The sequence below is a fragment of the Trichechus manatus genome, unplaced genomic scaffold, assembly GCF_000243295.1.
Source record: "Trichechus manatus latirostris isolate Lorelei unplaced genomic scaffold, TriManLat1.0 scaffold00010, whole genome shotgun sequence".
Lineage (NCBI taxonomy): Eukaryota > Metazoa > Chordata > Mammalia > Sirenia > Trichechidae > Trichechus > Trichechus manatus.
The window spans coordinates 11,623,440-11,640,612 of record NW_004443946.1 but is presented as its reverse complement, the minus strand read 5'-3'; the positions used below and the strand labels follow the sequence as shown (position 1 = coordinate 11,640,612).

At 38.8% G+C, this 17,173-nt stretch overlaps 1 protein-coding gene across 2 annotated transcripts in view; it reads left to right on the top strand.

Moving 5' to 3' along the window:
* RTN1 (reticulon 1) overlaps positions 1–13,097 on the top strand; it is a 275,242-nt gene extending 262,145 nt beyond the window's left edge. For both annotated transcript variants that reach the window (XM_004370913.1, XM_004370914.1), the window contains 4 exons: positions 805–874; positions 1,399–1,445; positions 1,531–1,589; positions 12,291–13,097. In XM_004370913.1, coding sequence (XP_004370970.1) covers positions 805–874; positions 1,399–1,445; positions 1,531–1,589; positions 12,291–12,333 — 219 coding nt within the window. In that variant the 3' untranslated portion in view covers positions 12,334–13,097. The remainder of the gene's footprint in view (positions 1–804; positions 875–1,398; positions 1,446–1,530; positions 1,590–12,290) is intronic.
* Positions 13,098–17,173: the final 4,076 nt, after the last annotated feature.

The window sequence follows — 17,173 nt, the reverse complement described above, 5'->3', positions numbered from 1 at the left end:
CCCAGAGCACTTGGTACATACCCTGGCAGGGGTCTTGTACACAGGGGCTGCCTGGTAACTGTTCGAGGAAAGGCAGAGAGAAAAGTGAGCGATGTGGTCTTGACCCCTAGTGCTTTACTGGAATATGACTTGCCAAGTAATACTGGCGAGAGATACCAGGGACATCATGATTACTTACCCTAGTGCTTTTAAGGAGACATTTCTATTTATATTTGAAGTGTAAAAACTGTGGACTGTATCCACGGTCAACAAATCTTTTTTGTAAAGGGCTAGATAGTAAATATTTTAGCCTTAGTGGGCCGCAGTCACTGTCGCAACTACTTAACTTTGCCATTATAGCCTGAAGGCAGCCAAAGACAATAAGTAAATGAATGACCATGGTTATGTCCCAGTAAAATTTTATGGAAACTGAAAGTTGAATTTCATATTTTTACCCATCACAAAATATTATTCTTGTTTTGATTTTTTTTTTTTTTTTTTGACCATTTAAAAATGTAAAAACCATTTTTGACTGATGGGTCCATACAAAAACAGGCAGAGGCCCTAGTTTGCCGGTCCCTGGACTAGGTTATTTCATTCAGTCCCTCAGATTTCATAACAAAGAGATTCACAGGTTTCAGGGAGAATTGAGGGATGGAACCTCTTTCAGTGATTCTCTGATGAGCTTGAAACACCTTGTTGCTCTTACATTTTCTATCGAAATTATGTATTTTGCTCAAATTCTAATCCAAAAAAAAGTCACTAAAATGAGGCTCTTGTATGTGCCAGCGTTTTAGAAGCTTTGATAATCCTTTCATTCTTCAGTTTGCAGTGCTGATGTGGCTCCTGACTTACGTTGGCGCTCTCTTCAATGGCCTGACCCTGCTGCTCATGGGTAAACGGGGACAAGAGCGTATCATGTCTTGTTGCACACATGCAGTGAATAGAATGCTTCCCAGGCTGTTAACTTTCAGATTGTTGTGGTAGATTCCTAGGCACAAATGCCACAGATACCCCTGAGTTCCAATCATTTCCCTTACCATCACAGTTTCATTCAAGAGTGTTATAATAATAATAAATTTATTATTCTGAAGTTTTTTTTGTTTTTCTTCAACCGTGACTGGTTTTATTTGGCTTCCAATATATACTTAGTTACAATGGTAGCTATAGATAGAGATTAATTTTCATCTTGGAGGGCACAGTATTCTAGGAATCATGACATAATATCTATAAAGGGCTCATTATCTTTTTATTTTCCTTGTGAACTGCCCTGTCATCAATTATCTAGAATGCTGGTTATTATAACTAATGCTATAGTATCATTAGAGTATATATTATAACTATATACAAATATGTATGTAAACTTATTCTTACTGACAACTCTCAGAATTTTAACACTGTATTTGTTTTTCATCCCAGCTGTGGTTTCAATGTTTACTCTACCTGTAGTGTATGTTAAACACCAGGTAAGTTCTGTGTGATGTCAAACATTTGCCGTAAATTTTGACCTCGTGACCTTTGGACATGCTCATGATTTCTTTCTTTTTGTAGGCACAGATTGACCAATATCTGGGACTTGTGAGGACTCACATAAATGCAATTGTGGCAAAGTAAGTTACATAGTGTAATTCATAAACAGGAGAGATTATTTTGGGCAGGCGTTTGAGTGGATTAGGTGGAGGTAATAAAAAGGTAGCAAAATAATAGGTTGACTTATGATTTTCGCTTACTTATTTGAGTAATATAGTCATTCCCTTTCCAATTAGACTATATTTCAGAAAATAAGTATAAATTTTAAAACTCTCAATTAAACAAAACCTTCAGTGGATTATTTCAGGTATCATAATGAATGTGTATGATAAAGATATTAAGATCTCTCTGGGGACTGGGCTACATTCCAGACTGGCTGCTGGAAAGAAGGAAGCCTGATTTGGAAAAATAAAATTAATGTATAACAATTTAATTGAAATAAACACAAGTTAAAAACATCAATTTTTTTAAGCAATGATATTACTGATTTTTTTAAACCATTAAAATCATTTTCTAAAAACTTTGAATGTTTTACATATCTGTAAAATGTGTATTACCTGAGTATTTTAAATTACATCATTTCACCTCAACAAGTGTATGTGTGTGTTTGTTTAATTAACAGACCCTACTTTATGGGGTTGCCATGAGTCAGAATTGACTCAGAAGCAGCTAACAACAACAACAATAACTTTAGGGGCAACCTTACATATTAAAAGATTAAGATTCCAGTTACAAGTATCCAAGGCTAACATGGTCATTAAAATTTGTAGTTTTCCCTTATTTTTAAATTGGTGGTTTTAGATGTGTCTTTATCTAAAAATGGAGCCCTGGTGGTGTGGTGGTTAAGCGTTTGGCTGCTAACCAAAAGGTCAGCAGTTCAAATCTACCAGCTGTCCCTTGGAAACCCTATGGGGCAGTTCTACTCTGTCCTATAGGGTTGCTATGAGTTGGAATTGACTCGATGACAATGGGTTTTGTTTTTTTTTTTTTTGTCATCTAAAATGATAGTTTTTGTGTTGTTATTATTATTCGAAAAAATTTTTTAACCATGTGCTGACCGAGGTTTCAACTACAAATACATGTCGCAAGAGGATTAGACTTTGTCAAAATAAACTCCCATATGGTTGGACCTGGGTGATGGTTAGATTTAAAGAGAAGTATTTTAAACAGTCAAAAATAGATAAAAAAAATAAAATAAAAAAAACAACCACTTTTAAATTAAAGTTCCTCTGCTGTTAGGCCACCTCTCCTCTGTCAGTTTGTCATACTGTTGTGGCTTTCATGTTGCTGTGATGCTGGAAGCTATGCCACCAGTATTTCAAACACCAGCAGGGTTACCCATGGTGGACAGGTTTCAGCAGAGCTTCCAGACTAAGACAGACTAGGAAGAGGGACCTGGCAATCTACTAAAAAAATTTGTCGGGAAAACCTTATGAATAGCAGCAGAATGTTGTCCGATATAGTGCCGGAAAGTGAGCTCCTCAGGTTGGAAGGCACTCATAATACAACAAGAGAAGAGCTGCCTCCTCCAAGTACATTCGAACTTAATGACATGGACAGAGTAAAGCTTTCAGGACCTTCATTTGCTGATGTGGCATGACTCAAAATGAGAAGAAACAGCTGTAAACATTCATTAATAATCGGAACGTGGAGTGTACAAAGTATGAATCTAGGAAAATTGGAAGTCGTCAAAAATGAAATGGAACACAAAAACATTGATATTCTAGGTATTAGTGAGCTGAAATGGACTAGTGGCCATTTTGAATCAGACAATCATATGGTCTACTATGCCCGGAATGATAAATTGAAGAGGAATGGCGTTGCATTCATTGTCAAAAAGAATATTTCAAGATCTGTCCTGAAGTACAATGCTCTCAGTGACAGGATAACAGCCATACACCTACAAGGAAGACCAGTTAATATGACTATTATGCAAGTTTACGCACCAACCACTAAGGCCAAAGATGAAAAAACTGAAGATTTTTACCAACTTCTGCAGTCTGAAATTGATCAAACATGCAATTGAAATGCATGGATAATTACTGGTGAAAGGGATGAGAAAGTTGGAAACAAAGATGCAGGATCAGTAGTTGGAAAATATTTGCCTTGGTGATAGAAACAATGCCAGACATCACATGATAGAATTTTGTAAGACCAATAACCTGTTCATTGGAAATACCTTTTTTCAACAACAAAAATGGCAACTATACATATGGACCTCACCAGATGGAATACACAGAAATCAAATCAACTATATCTGTAGAAAGAGAAAATGGAGAAGCTCAATATCATCAATCAGAACAAGGTCAGGGGCCGACTGCAGAACAGACCATTAATTGCTCTATGCAAGTTCAAGTTGAAGCTGAAGAAAATTAAAACAAGTCCACAAGAGCCAAAATACGACCTTGAGTATATCTCACCTGAATTTAGAGACCATCTCAAGAATAGATTTGACACATTGAAAACTAATGACCAAAGACCAGATGACTTGTGGGGTGACATCAAGGGCATCATACGTTAAGAAAGCAAGAGGTCATTAAAAAGACAGAAAAGAAAGACAAGACCAAAATAGATGTCAGAGGAGACTCCGAAACTTCCTTTTGAACATAGAGTAGCTAAAGCAAATGGAAGAAATGATGAAGTAAAAGAGCTGAACAGAAGATTTCAAAGGTCAGCTCAGGAAGACAGAGTAAAGTGTTATAATGAAATGTGCAAAGATCTGTAGTAAGAAAACCAAAAAGGAAGGATATACTCAGCATTTCTCAAGCTGAAAGATCTGAAGAAAAATTTCAAGCCTCGAATTCCAATATGAAGGATTCTATGGGTAATATATTGAACGATGCAGGAAGCATCTAAAGAAGATGGAAGGAGTACCTAGAGTCACTGTACCAAAAAGAATTGGTTGACATTGAACCATTTCAGGAGGTAGCATGTGATCAAGAACTGATGGTATTGAAGGAAGAAGTCCAAGCTGCACTGAAAGCATTGGTGAAAAACAAGGCTCCAGGAGTTGGCAGAATACCAATTGTTGAGATGTTTCAACAAACAAGTGCAATGCTGGAAATGCTTGCCACTGACTGGAAGAGATCCACATTTGTGCCGATTCGAAAGAAAAGTGTTCCACCAGAATGCAGAAATTATTGAACAATATTATTAATATCACACACAAGTAAAATTTTGTTGAAGATCATTCAAAAGTGGTTGCAGCAGTACATTGACAGGGAACTGCTGGAAATTCAAGCCAGATTCAGAAGAGGACGTGGAATGAGGGATATCATTGCTGATTTTAGATGTATCTTGGCTGAAAACAAAGAATACCAGAAAAATGTCTACCTGTGTTTTATTGACTGTGCAAAAGCATCAGACTGTGTAGATCATAACAAGTTATAGATAACTTTGCGAAGAATGGGAATTCCAGCACGTTTAATTGTGCTCTTGAGGAACCTGTACAAAGATCAAGAGGCATTTGTTCAAACAGAACGAGGGGATACTGCGTGGTTTAAAATAAGGAGAGGTGAGCATCCGAGTTGTATCCTTTCACTATACTTAGTGTGTATGCTGAGCAAATAATCTGGGAAGCTGGACTATATGAAGATGGATGGCACATCAGGATTGGAGGAAGACTCATTAACAACCTGCGATATGCAGATGACACAACCTTGCTTGCTGAAAGTGAAGAGGACTTGAAGCACTTACTGATGAAGATCAAAGACTACAGCCTTCAGTATGGATTACACCTCAACATGAAGAAAACACAAATCCTCACAACTGGACCGATAAGCAACATCATGATAAACGGAGAAAAGATTGAAGTTTTCAAGGATTTCATTTTACTTGGAGCCACAATCAATACCCATGGAAGCAGCAGTCAGGAAATCAAATGACGCACTGCATTGGGCAAATCTGTCGCAAAAGACCCCTTTAAAGTGTTAAAAAGCAAAGATGTCACTTTGAGGAGTAAGGTGCACCTGATCCAAGTCATGGTATTGTCAGTCACCTCATGTGAATAAGGAAGACTGAAGAAGAATTGGTGCCTTTGAATTATGGTGTTGGTGAAGAATACTGAATATACCGTCAACTTCCAGAAGAATTAACAACTCTATCTTGGAAGAAGTACAGCCAGGATGCTCCTTAGAAGCGAGGATGGTGAGACTTCCTATCATATAATTTGGACATGTTATCAGGAGGTACCAGTCCCTGAAGAAGGACATCATGCTTAGTAAAGTAGAGGGTCAGTGAAAAAGAGGAAGACCCTCAAAAGGAGATGGATTGACACAGTGGCTCCAATAATGGGCTCAACAACAATTGTGAGGATGGCACAGGACTGGGCAGTGTTTTGTCCAGTTGTACATAGGGCCGCTATGAGTTGGAACCTACTTGACAGCACTTAACAAGCAACAACTGCTATTGGGTTGCATGTCATCTGTTATAGTTCTCTGCTGCAGAGTATGAAGATTTTGTTTTTTACTATGTACTGTTTACATTCTTCCTCTTAAAGTCATTAGGGACTCATAGGGTACTATGGGGAATTTGGGTCTGCATTGGATCTACAACACATTTCAAAATGCCTGAAATTATCAGCTTGGACCCAAGAATAACCATCACCCAATGAAAATCAGTAAATTAAGAGTAAAATAATCATTATTTTATGTTAAGTAATGATTTCATGGTATAGCATGAAACTTGGTGGTTCCCAAACCTGAGGAACCTGTTAAAAATTTTATTTCCCAGACTCCACAACTGACTACAGAATTATAATTTCTGGAGGTGGGGGCCTAGCATCTATATTATAATGAACTTCCTGTGACTTTTTGGCACTAGAGCTGTGTTTGGGAGCTCCGCAAAGAACACCAGAACAGGAGTGTGGAAACTGGAAAATAGATCTGGGTTCTAGTCCTAAGTTGTTCAATACGTAGATTGGGGATCCTGAGCAAATCATACCTATTAATTGTTTGTTTGTTTGATTGGTTCACAAAAAGAGGAGTGCCCCAAGTACTGCATCTAACAGGCACAGAGGATACCAACATAAATGAGATGGCTCTCAGCCTATTGGTGCAGACAAAATTGTAAAATAAAATAAAATAAACTTTAAGACAATGTAAGAACTACAATAGAGTTGTATAAAATGTAAGGTAAGAGGGATAAGGGAACAACTGTTCCTCTCTGGAAGGGGTAACGAAAAGCCACTAAGACAAGGTGACATTTGACCTGGGCCCTGAAATACGGGTAGACATTCATCAGGTGGATAATAAGGGGAAAGACAATGCAAGAAGAAATATTATAAGCAAAGAAGAGAGGCATGAAAATGTAGGTCATGTTCAGGAAGCAAGGACTCAGTGTGTCTGAAGCTTAAATGAGTGGAAAGGTCAACTGGAAAGAGTCTGGAAAGATAGGCTGAAGCCAGGTGGGAAATGCTTTAAGGACTTTTGACTCTTATCTAATAGGAAATGGCCAGCACTTAATGTTTTTAAGCAGGGGAATGAATCAATCAGATTTGTGTTCTACAAAAAATCACTATGACAGTCTAGTGGGAGAAGAACTGGAGCAGGGAAAGAGTAGAGACATGGCCATCAGCTAGGAGGCTGTCATAATTCAAACAAAAGTGATAAGGGAATAAGCCAGTCAAAGCAGGGGGAAAGATGACAGAGACTATAACTTATATGCAATGTAGTTGTCAAATTAAAATTGGAAATTAAGATTGTGAAAAGAAATTAGAAAGGAAATATGTTAACCATGAGGACTAATATGGTTTCTGTAATTGAGCTTCAGATTTGGCTCTGAATTTCTTGGTAGCTAAGACAAAAAGGGAAAGTGGGTAAGTTCCATAGTTCTTGTTATCAGAAAGGAGGAAAGCAATTCTTCAAGAGAATGTGTTTTTCCTGAAACTAAATTTGGAAGGAAATTTCTTAGTAGGATCTTTCCTCTAAGGTCCCTTTAACCTCAGAAATTCTGATGCTGTTTTAGAATAATTCCAGCAAGGGAATTTACACCATTTTAGTAGAAGAATTAAGAACATGATCTTTGGAATCAAAAAAACTAGTTTGAGTTAATTTCTGGCATTTTTTATCTATATGTGCTCATCATACATAATTTTTGACTCTGAGACTTTTTATCTATAACTTGGGAATGTTAATACTTAACTCATAGAATTGTTGGGGATTAAATGAGACAATGTCTGTAAAGTACTCTTACTGACACATAGAAAACATTAGATATCATTTTCATCATCACTTTCATCATCATCATTATCCTATTACTGTTTAGAGATCAGTGTAAGGGGGATGTGGAGTGCAGTCCCAGACTGGTCAGAAGCCCTCAGTGCAAGTCCTTCCTCTATACTGAGTGGATGGATGACCCTGTCCAGGTCACTTAAACTTTCTGTATCTCAATTTCCTATCTATAAAGTGAGGGTAATAACACCTGCCCTATTTACTTAGGAAACCCTGGTAGCGTAGTGGTTAAGAGTTTGGCTGCTATCTAAAAGGTCGGCAGTTCAAATCCACCAGGTGCTCCTTGGAAACCCTATGGGGCAATTCGACTCTGTCCTATAGGGTCGCTATGAGTCGGAATCGACTCAGTGGCAATGGGTTTGGTTTATTTACTTAGAGTTTTGAAAATAAGGAAAAAAGTTTTAAAAGGTAAAACAAATAGAGGGAATTAAAGCTTTAAATAAGTAAGGACATAATAAAAAATCTACCTTAAGAGAATACAACTTTCTATGTCCAGGTGAGTTATATAAGATGATTAAATAGCCTCAGATTTTACCTAGAAATGCTCTTGGTGATCCTTGATAAATCTCAGAGAATGAAGGACATCCCTGAAAACTAAAATTGGATCAGAGTGGTCCCATTTTTCAAATGAGAAAGAAGAGTAGATTCTAGAAATTACCATTTGATGAATTGAATGCCTAATTTCCAGCAAAATTCTACAATGAATTAGTAACCAAACAAACAAAAAAAACTCATTGTCATTGAGTCGATTCCTACTCGTAGCAACCTTATAGGACAGAGTAGAACTGCCCCATAGGGTTTCCAAGGAGTGGCTGGTGGATTCGAACTGCTGACCTTTTGGTTAGCAGCCAAATGCTTAACCACTGCACCACCAGGGTTACATTAGCATATAAGTAAATACCAAAAAGTCAAATGGACTGCCCTAGGCAGTGAGTATCTTGATTTTATTAGGGCACTCAACAAATCTTACTAGTGCCCTTGTGGAGAAGATGGAAATGATGTATATGTGGTCCAGATTATAGCACTGTTGAATAGAGTTCTAGAAGGTTGAAAAAATAGATCCTAATAATGTTTATGAATCCATCAAGTATCTGTCTGGGGTGGGTGTAATGATGTGAAACAGGGCCCTGACTTTGACCCTGTTACCTTTAACCCCAGTACTTCACATGACTAGGTAAAGACAAGCCGAATATACTTATCAAATTTCTAGGTGACACACAGCTTGGAGCAAAACAAATTCCAAAGATGGCAACCTCAAGATTCAAAATGAATCAAGTGATCTTGAGTAAGCTAGAATGCTGAGCTTAAATCAAGAAAATGGAATAGGGAAAGTAAATTTCTATTATTTACATTTTTAAAAAGGCAACTTTACAAACAGAATGAGGGAGGACCAGTTGAGATAGGATTTAAGGGTAGCGTAATTAATTGATCACAGCCAACTATGAGTCACTGAGTGCTGAAGCATCTTTTTTAAAAATTCAAAGCAAATTTAGATGTTATTAAAAGTACAGAGTCTAAATTGAAAGAGCCGTGGTTCTGTTATATTCCATATTGGTCATTCCATACCTGTGTTTGATTACAGGCTTGGAAATTTTAAGAGATGCATTAATGTACTGGAGTAATGCCAAAGAAAGCTGACAAGGGTATTGGAGTATGGAAAATCTGACAGTGGCCAGTGAAAACCACTCAATGAAACTGGGGTTGATTAGCCTGGAAAAGAGATGACTTTAAAAGAATACAATAGCCATCCTCAAATATTTGGAGATTTACCATTGTGAAAGGAGTAGACTTTCTGTTTTTCTCTAAAGGGCAGTGAGTGGAAGTTCTAGAATTTCTGGGATTTGAATGAAATATAAGGAACAACAGTAGCAGTTAGAGTTGTTCAACAATGGAACAAATTGCTCCATGAAGCAGTGAGCTTCCTGACATTCAAGTATTCAAGGAGAAGTTACTTGACCACTTTCACAGATGTGATAGAAAGGACTTCTGCATTGGGAAGAAAGTAGAATTAGTTAACACCCAGTCTACTGTAATAATCTAAGTTTTTCAAAATTAAAAAGTATGTATTAAACTATTTTGAAAAGCAGTATACAGATCTAAGGTGTCTGGAATGTTTACCTCTTTGCTGCATTATCAGTCTTTCCCTCTACTGGCTTACTTCCATAATCGTAATATTGCCAGTCTTAAGCAAAAAAAACAAAAAACCTTGATTCTGTGTCTCACACTGTCTTGCACACCATTTCTTGGTAGCCCTTTACAGCAAAAATTCTCAGAAGAATTTTGTTATTAATATCTCTATTTTCCTCTCTTCCCATTCTCTCCCCCAGCTCAGTCCAATCAGGCCTTCACTCTGAGCATTTAAGTTATTCTTGCCAAGGTCACCAGTAACCTCCACATTGTCAAATCCTGCAGTCTCCTTCCCATCCTCATTACACTTGGCCTGTCAGAGCCCTCATCACCACCATACTGCCTTCGATAAATACTCTTCTCGGATATATTTTCACTGCCTGAGCCTTGGCCACTTTCTCTCAGTGTCCTCTCCAAATCCTCCTCCTCTGACCTACCTCTCATCCAGTCCTGTGGCTCAAACCTTTATCTCTACTTCAAGGGCTCCAAAACTTGTGTCTCCAGCCCAAACCTCCTCTACTGAGTGCCAGGTCTATCCACCTATGTATCTGATATTTTCTCTCCAATGTCCCATAGACATTTCAGACTCAACATGGCGAAACAGATCTTGCAGTTTCACCCAGATGTGTTTTCCCTTGGTCATCACCATCTCAGTAAATAGCATTATCATTCATCTGGCTGCCCAGCCCCAGAACAGAAGACTCTTCCTTGATTACTCTCCCCTCTTTCCTTTGCCCACATATTCAATCCATCAATATGTCAGGGGATCTGTCAGCTCCATCTCCAAAACAGATCCCCAGACTGTTCATATCTCTCCATTTCTGTGTCCACCATATAATCCATGCCATTGCCTTCTGGCACATGGACTGCTGCAGGTTTCCCTCCATCCTTTATTGCTCTCACCCCTATTTCCCAATTTTTTTCACACAGTACCCATAGTGATTTTCATGAAACAGGAATCAGGTCACATCATCCCTCTGCCTAAAATTCGTCAATGACCTCCCATCACACTGAATAGAATCTCGTCTTCTCACCATGGCCCACAAGTTCTGACATCATCTGTTTACTGCCTGCCTCTCAGACGCCCCCCCCCCTCCGCATTCCAAGTGCAGTGGCCACAACGCCCCTCACTCCCAGGCTTATCCTCACTTTACGGCCTTTGCCCTCACTACTTCCTCTTCCCAAAACACCTCATGCCCTGATCTTTGTCTGGTGACCCTTTCCTGTTCTTTAGGTATGCATGTCTCAATCAGTGGATTTAAAGTCAGCACCACCCCACCTTGTCATTGCTGTCCATTCACTTCCTAGCACAATACCTTGTTTTGTTTTGTTTCATAGCATTTATCACCATCTAAATTTCTCTTGTTTGTCTACTCATTTATTCTGGCTACTCAACCCCTAATAGAATGAAAGCCCTGTGAGAGCAGGCACCTTCTCCCTTTTGTTGACCACTGAATTCCAGCACCTGGGTACCTAGCACAGAGTAATGTCTCGGTCAAAACTGACATGATGAGCTCATAAAGCTTTGAATTAACAAATCCAAATTCATCTGGTGTAAACCTGTCCTAAAATCATGGTGTCGTAGTGTTAAAATCATAGAATGTTAGGGCCTTGGAGGTATCCAGTCTACACCCACATTTTAAAGATGAGTGCTCTAGGATGAGAAAGGCTCAGGGACTGGCCTTATGTCACATAGCTAGGCAGTAGCAGAGCTGGGACTAGGACCCAGGTTTCTGGATCCCAGTTCTGGGTAGTTTTACTATGCCAACCATGACTATATAGCCCCTTTACCTGGAGTCATCCCTGTTTATGCCTATTGTCCTGGCGTAATTGGTACCTACTTTCTCTTTCAGAAGTGTCTCAGTTTGGCTGAGAAGGCAGAGAGGGTCGGGAGCTGGTTGAATGGACACGGCGGGGGCGGGGGTCTGAGGTAGAAGGGAGGAGTGTGCTGTCACAGTGTAGGGAGAGTAGCTAGGGTCACATAGTGATGTGTGTGTAAATTTTTGTATGAGAGACTGACTTGAATTGTAAACTTTCACTTAAAGTACAACAATAAAAAAAGGAAAAGAAATAAAATTAAAAGATTATGTATGTACAACAAAGAAAAAAAAAAGTGTCTCAGTTTGGTTAATGGTTACACTAACTATATCATAGCTTCTGCAGTCCTGAAATAAGTCAACGTGCTCATCTGACCAAAAAGTCATACATAATCTAAAGAATGGGGCTTTCTTGAGTCAGTCATCACCTTTATTCTTTATTACACTTTATTCTCATTGCTATATAGAAAAATGTGTATAGACACTCATATATAAAGCTATAATACCTTCTTGAATACTAAGCTCTTAGCTAGTTAAAGCACAAACAAATAATGAACACATGAAATGATTTCATTAATTACTATCTTTTGATATTATGTCTTTTCAGGATTCAGGCTAAAATCCCAGGCGCTAAAAGGCATGCCGAGTAAATTGATATCCCACCGGGGAGTGGACACAAACAGGAATGTCTGGAGTGGTAACAGCTCTGTTCTTACATGTTACTGCAAATTGATTGTTTTTCCCCCAGTACCATAATCTTAGAGACAAACTAAAACAGCTGTTTTTAGGCTGTTTCTGTACTCTTAGGCTATTTGAGTCATTTGTGTCAAGCACTAAAGTATAGAGAAAAGTATATTAGATGTGGTTTTTATTTCGTGTTGCTAAAAAAAAAAAAAAAAAAAGTGCATGATGGTGAGAGCCCAAGTTATCTTTCCTTCTTCGGTGTTCTTCTCCTCTCTGCAATGCTTCTGTAGCTTCTAATGTTCCCTGTGGCTAGGCCTTTCCTGAGTGCACTGATGCAATAGTGGAAATTACTTATATGTCCCTGGGTTGCTGGTTGGATTAATCTTTAATAACAATATATATAGACTTGTAGACTGATGTTTTAGTGTTTTTCCAACACACACAATGTAAAAGTAAAAGCAGTCGACCATACTCATGGTAATCAGTTTTGTATAACTTGAATAAATAATGAATAAATGAACAAACCCCAAACAAACACGCAGTACTTTTGTTGTATGGGATTGACGGGCTGACTTACATGTATGGTAACTAAAAGAGTACCAGCATGTTAACTTTATTACGATTTATATTACTTTCTCTGTAGTTCCTAATGAACTTAATCATGGAATCTGGATATTTGCACTTATGTACTTGATACTGAATGCATAAATAAATGTTACTACATGTACAAAATTCTCCCTTTTTTCTCGTGGTCTTACAGGAAAATGCAAAAGCTCTAAGAGGCTAATGATATTCCAGGCAGGCTGAGACCAAGTGTTCACTTCACTCCTGTCTCCAGGACCACCTGGTCCAACCCCAACTTGGTGGATGGCTTATTTGGCTATTAATAGAAATCACTGAAGAGTGGTAAAACTGGGAAAGAAGCACTCTGTAGTGTACTCTGTGAGGTTAATGCAGAGATTTTAAATGGTTAAAAAGAAAACTTGAAAATTATATAAATGCTTACATAAACTTTTTATAATAATATGCAACACAACTCGGGCATAAAATAATTATAAGTGCTATATACTCACTCTTTTGTTAGTATTTATATTGAGCACCTACTCAGTGCAAAGCACTGAGAATAGGACTATGAATAAGAGCAATGACAATTCCACCCTTACCAAGCTAAGTCTTCTAATGATCGCTTGCTGCTTTTTGTAAAAGTCCAATTGCCGATTTTATTTCCCTGTTAGAGTCAAAAGTCAAAGATGAAGAGATAGAAGTGAATGAAAGTAGTAACAGTGGGAGAATAAAAGTAGTGGGAGAAAAAAATGAATAATGACTTACAAAAAGCTACCTTTGTCCAGTTTTACACTTGGGTCTAATAAACATCTATAGATTATCCTTCTGCACAAAGTGGTGTGAGGGCTACAAGGGCAACTTGGCACTTTGCCAACGGCCAAGAACCTTCCCATCTTGGTGTTGGGGGAGGGATGGCAGGGAAGTTGTTGTTGCTGTGTGTCATCGACTCACAGTGACCCTGTAGGACAGAGTAGAACTGTAGCTGTGTGGAAATCCTAACTAAATATAAGGCAGAATGAAATAAGAGCTGTAAAACAAGACTAGAGCAACAGAGAGAGAGGTAACCTTTGAGCTGGGTCTTGGTTTGGCTTTTGCCAGTTGGAGAAAATTTACCCTAGAATGAAGAAAGAACATGAGCTATGGTGCTAAGTCATGGAAGAGCATGCTATATGCAGAGGATGGTGAGTAATAAGCTGAAATGAGTTGTAATGTGCTTGGGGTGGGAATGGAAGTATGAGGTAAGGAAAAGTGGATTGATAGCACAATGGGACCACGATGGGAAGAAACATGAATGCCAGTGCCAAGGAGTTTAGACTATATTCTTTAGGTCACGAGTCACATAAATGCAATGAGGGTGCAAGATACTGGGGATTAGAAGAACATAGGATATAATTGTAACATAGCTCAATGGTAACAAATAACTCGATGGCAAACAGGAAATAAATGACTATGACTTCGACTAGAGCATCTATAGTGAGAATAGAAAAGAGATGTTCGCCTGTCCATAATTAGTCTAACATGCCAAGCATCCACCATGGGCAGGGGAGCAGCTAAGAGAGACTTTGTAGAGGGAGATTGGACTGGAATTGGCTCTTGCCTACATGGGAGGTTTGAAGACCACGGCTGACCCTAAGAGTGAGTGGCTCCTTACATTTTGTACCCTAGGCAGCTCGCTTGTCTCACCTAGCCTCAGCCCTGTCTAAGGCCAACTGATTAGGAGAGTTGGCAATACTATTTTCCAGGACAGACAGCCCATAAGAACTGATTTGAGGAAGATAGTTAAACTAAGTATGGTGTCTAATATTTTTATGGTTACTAGGAGAATTTTTTTTCTGTGGTTTTTAGCCTCTGACCTTTTAAATAAAGTTTTTTCCCCCAAAAATGGCTTCATTGTATAGAGTTAATCTCCTTCAGAATTTACATTTACAGCATTTTCCTCCCTCCAGTCTGTTCAGAATTCCTTTCATAAGCAGCTGCTAATTAGTACGATCTAATTAGCAATTCAATTTGCTGACATGCAGGCTTACAAAATGATAGGTATGAATGTAGGATTGTAACAACTAGAGCACGGGGCATAGAATATCCTGCTTCTACGGGAAGCATCAGCCAAGGTGATATTCACAATGATGGAAAAAATGTGAAGGCCCAGTGAGCAGGCAAGAAGAGAAGCAAGCCAAGAGCCCCAGGGAACCCAGAGTGACCAATGTTATACTGAAAGCTGTGGAGAGCAGAAAACTCTTGTGACCAGAGGTGGATTATCCAACAGGCAAGTTAAGCACAGTGCTTACCTTGCTTACCAGATCATCTGTAGTGAACAGTTTCACATTTTTTCACATCAAAGATTCTGCTTCTAGGCATGACTGGCATCTGTTTCTCTCCCAACCCCCCAGCACCTTCCTACAGAATCAAAGCCTCTTTTCAAATTTACAATCCCTGACAGGGGCAGATGACCCAGTAAGCAAGGTAAACATGGGCTTACTTCTGCTTACTGGGAAACAATTTCACATGGGTTTCACTACAGATGATCTGGTAAGCAAGCTAAGGTTCGTGCTTACCTTGCATGTTGGAAAATCTACCCCTGCCTGCAACCTATGCTTGAATTAACCTGGCAGGTAGAGGTTGGATGAAGAAGGTATAGCATTTTTTCTGAATCATTTGGGGAATAAAGGAAGTAGGATAGGTCATATATCCTCTGCTCTTTCCCCACCCTAGACCTCAGGCTAGACCTTAAGCAACTGTGAACACTTTTCTTCCTGTGCAGATCCCAGGGCTGACTCTTGACTTTGTTTTCCACTGTAAGGAGTCACTGCTAAGAGGCAGGGGACAGCTTCCTACCTCAACCAGAAAGTGGCCCATTGCTGGGCCTCACTTCACTACTGTGGGGTTCCAGCAGTCTCTGCACTGTCCTTGAATAAGACAGCTCTGGGCAGCCTAACTTTGTAACTCTCTTCTGTGTGTAGAAAACCAGTTTCCATCAAGCAAGTCCAATTCATGGCGACCTCACAAACTTGGCTGGTAACCAGAAGGTTGGAGGTTCAAGTACACCCAGAGCGTTCTTCAGCACTTCCAAGATGCCGTGGAGGAGATTCTGGGTGGCGGGGGGGAGGGTGAAACAGGTTTTGATCTTTGAAAGGATCCTTGAAAGGGGACCTCATGATAGTTCGCCCAGTGCTGGATCTTAGCCCCAGTTGGGCTTTCATTGTCACATAAACACTGCTAGTGTCCATCCTCCGGAAAGTCAGATGTGGCCCTTACTTCTAATTAGCTAACAACAATAAGGAAGAATTTTGTTAATAAATCTTCAGAAGAGTATCAGATATATTCTCAAAGATGTATATACACGATTTTTTACAATAGCAAAATATTGAAAGCTACCCAAAATATCAACTGTCAGGCAACTGATCAAGTAAATTGTAGACCACTTAATGCAGTGGAACAGCCCTGGAGGCACACTGGTTAAGAGCTCGGCTGTTAACCAGAAGGTCAGCAGTTTGAATCCACCAGCTGCTCCTTGGAAACCCAATGGGGACAGTTCTATTCTGTCCCATAGGGTAGCTATGAGTCAGAATTGACTTGATGGCAATGGTTTTTTTAATGCAACAGAAGACCATACGGTCACTGAAATCATTTTGTGAAATAATATTCTGACATGAAAAACTGTTAATATAACACTGCGTGAAGAAAGTAAGCTATGAAATACTACCAAATACACGATGATACAAATATTAATTAGCAATAATTAAGAAGTAAACACAGTAAAAAATAAAAAAGACGTAAGGGCACACACAAAAGGTTAAATGTAATTGTCTTTGCTTGGGGGGATTTTGAAAAATGGTTCTTTGTCTTTTTTTTTTTTTTTTAAGTTGGTATCGCTTACATTATGTTTGTAACTTTTTTCTCATTTATTTTGTGAAATGTTGCCCCAAGCCTAGTATTCATCAAAACCAAAGTTATGGTAACAAGTGAAACCTTATCCCAGTAAATTTTATTCTCTCATTTGGATTTTTGTAATCTGCATCTCTGGTTCACACCCTGCACATTTGCCTTTCTCTCTTCTGCCAGTGGGTAAACTAACTGGTGGATGTCAAAAGGAAGGTGGGATTTACATGTTTGAGAACAAAACTTCATTCTTTTGACTTTGTTAATTTGTTTTATATGATTAAGATCTTTTCTAACTTCCTTCTAACATTTTTTATTAAGTTTCTTTTATTTTTTCCAATAACAAAAGTAATACATATGTGT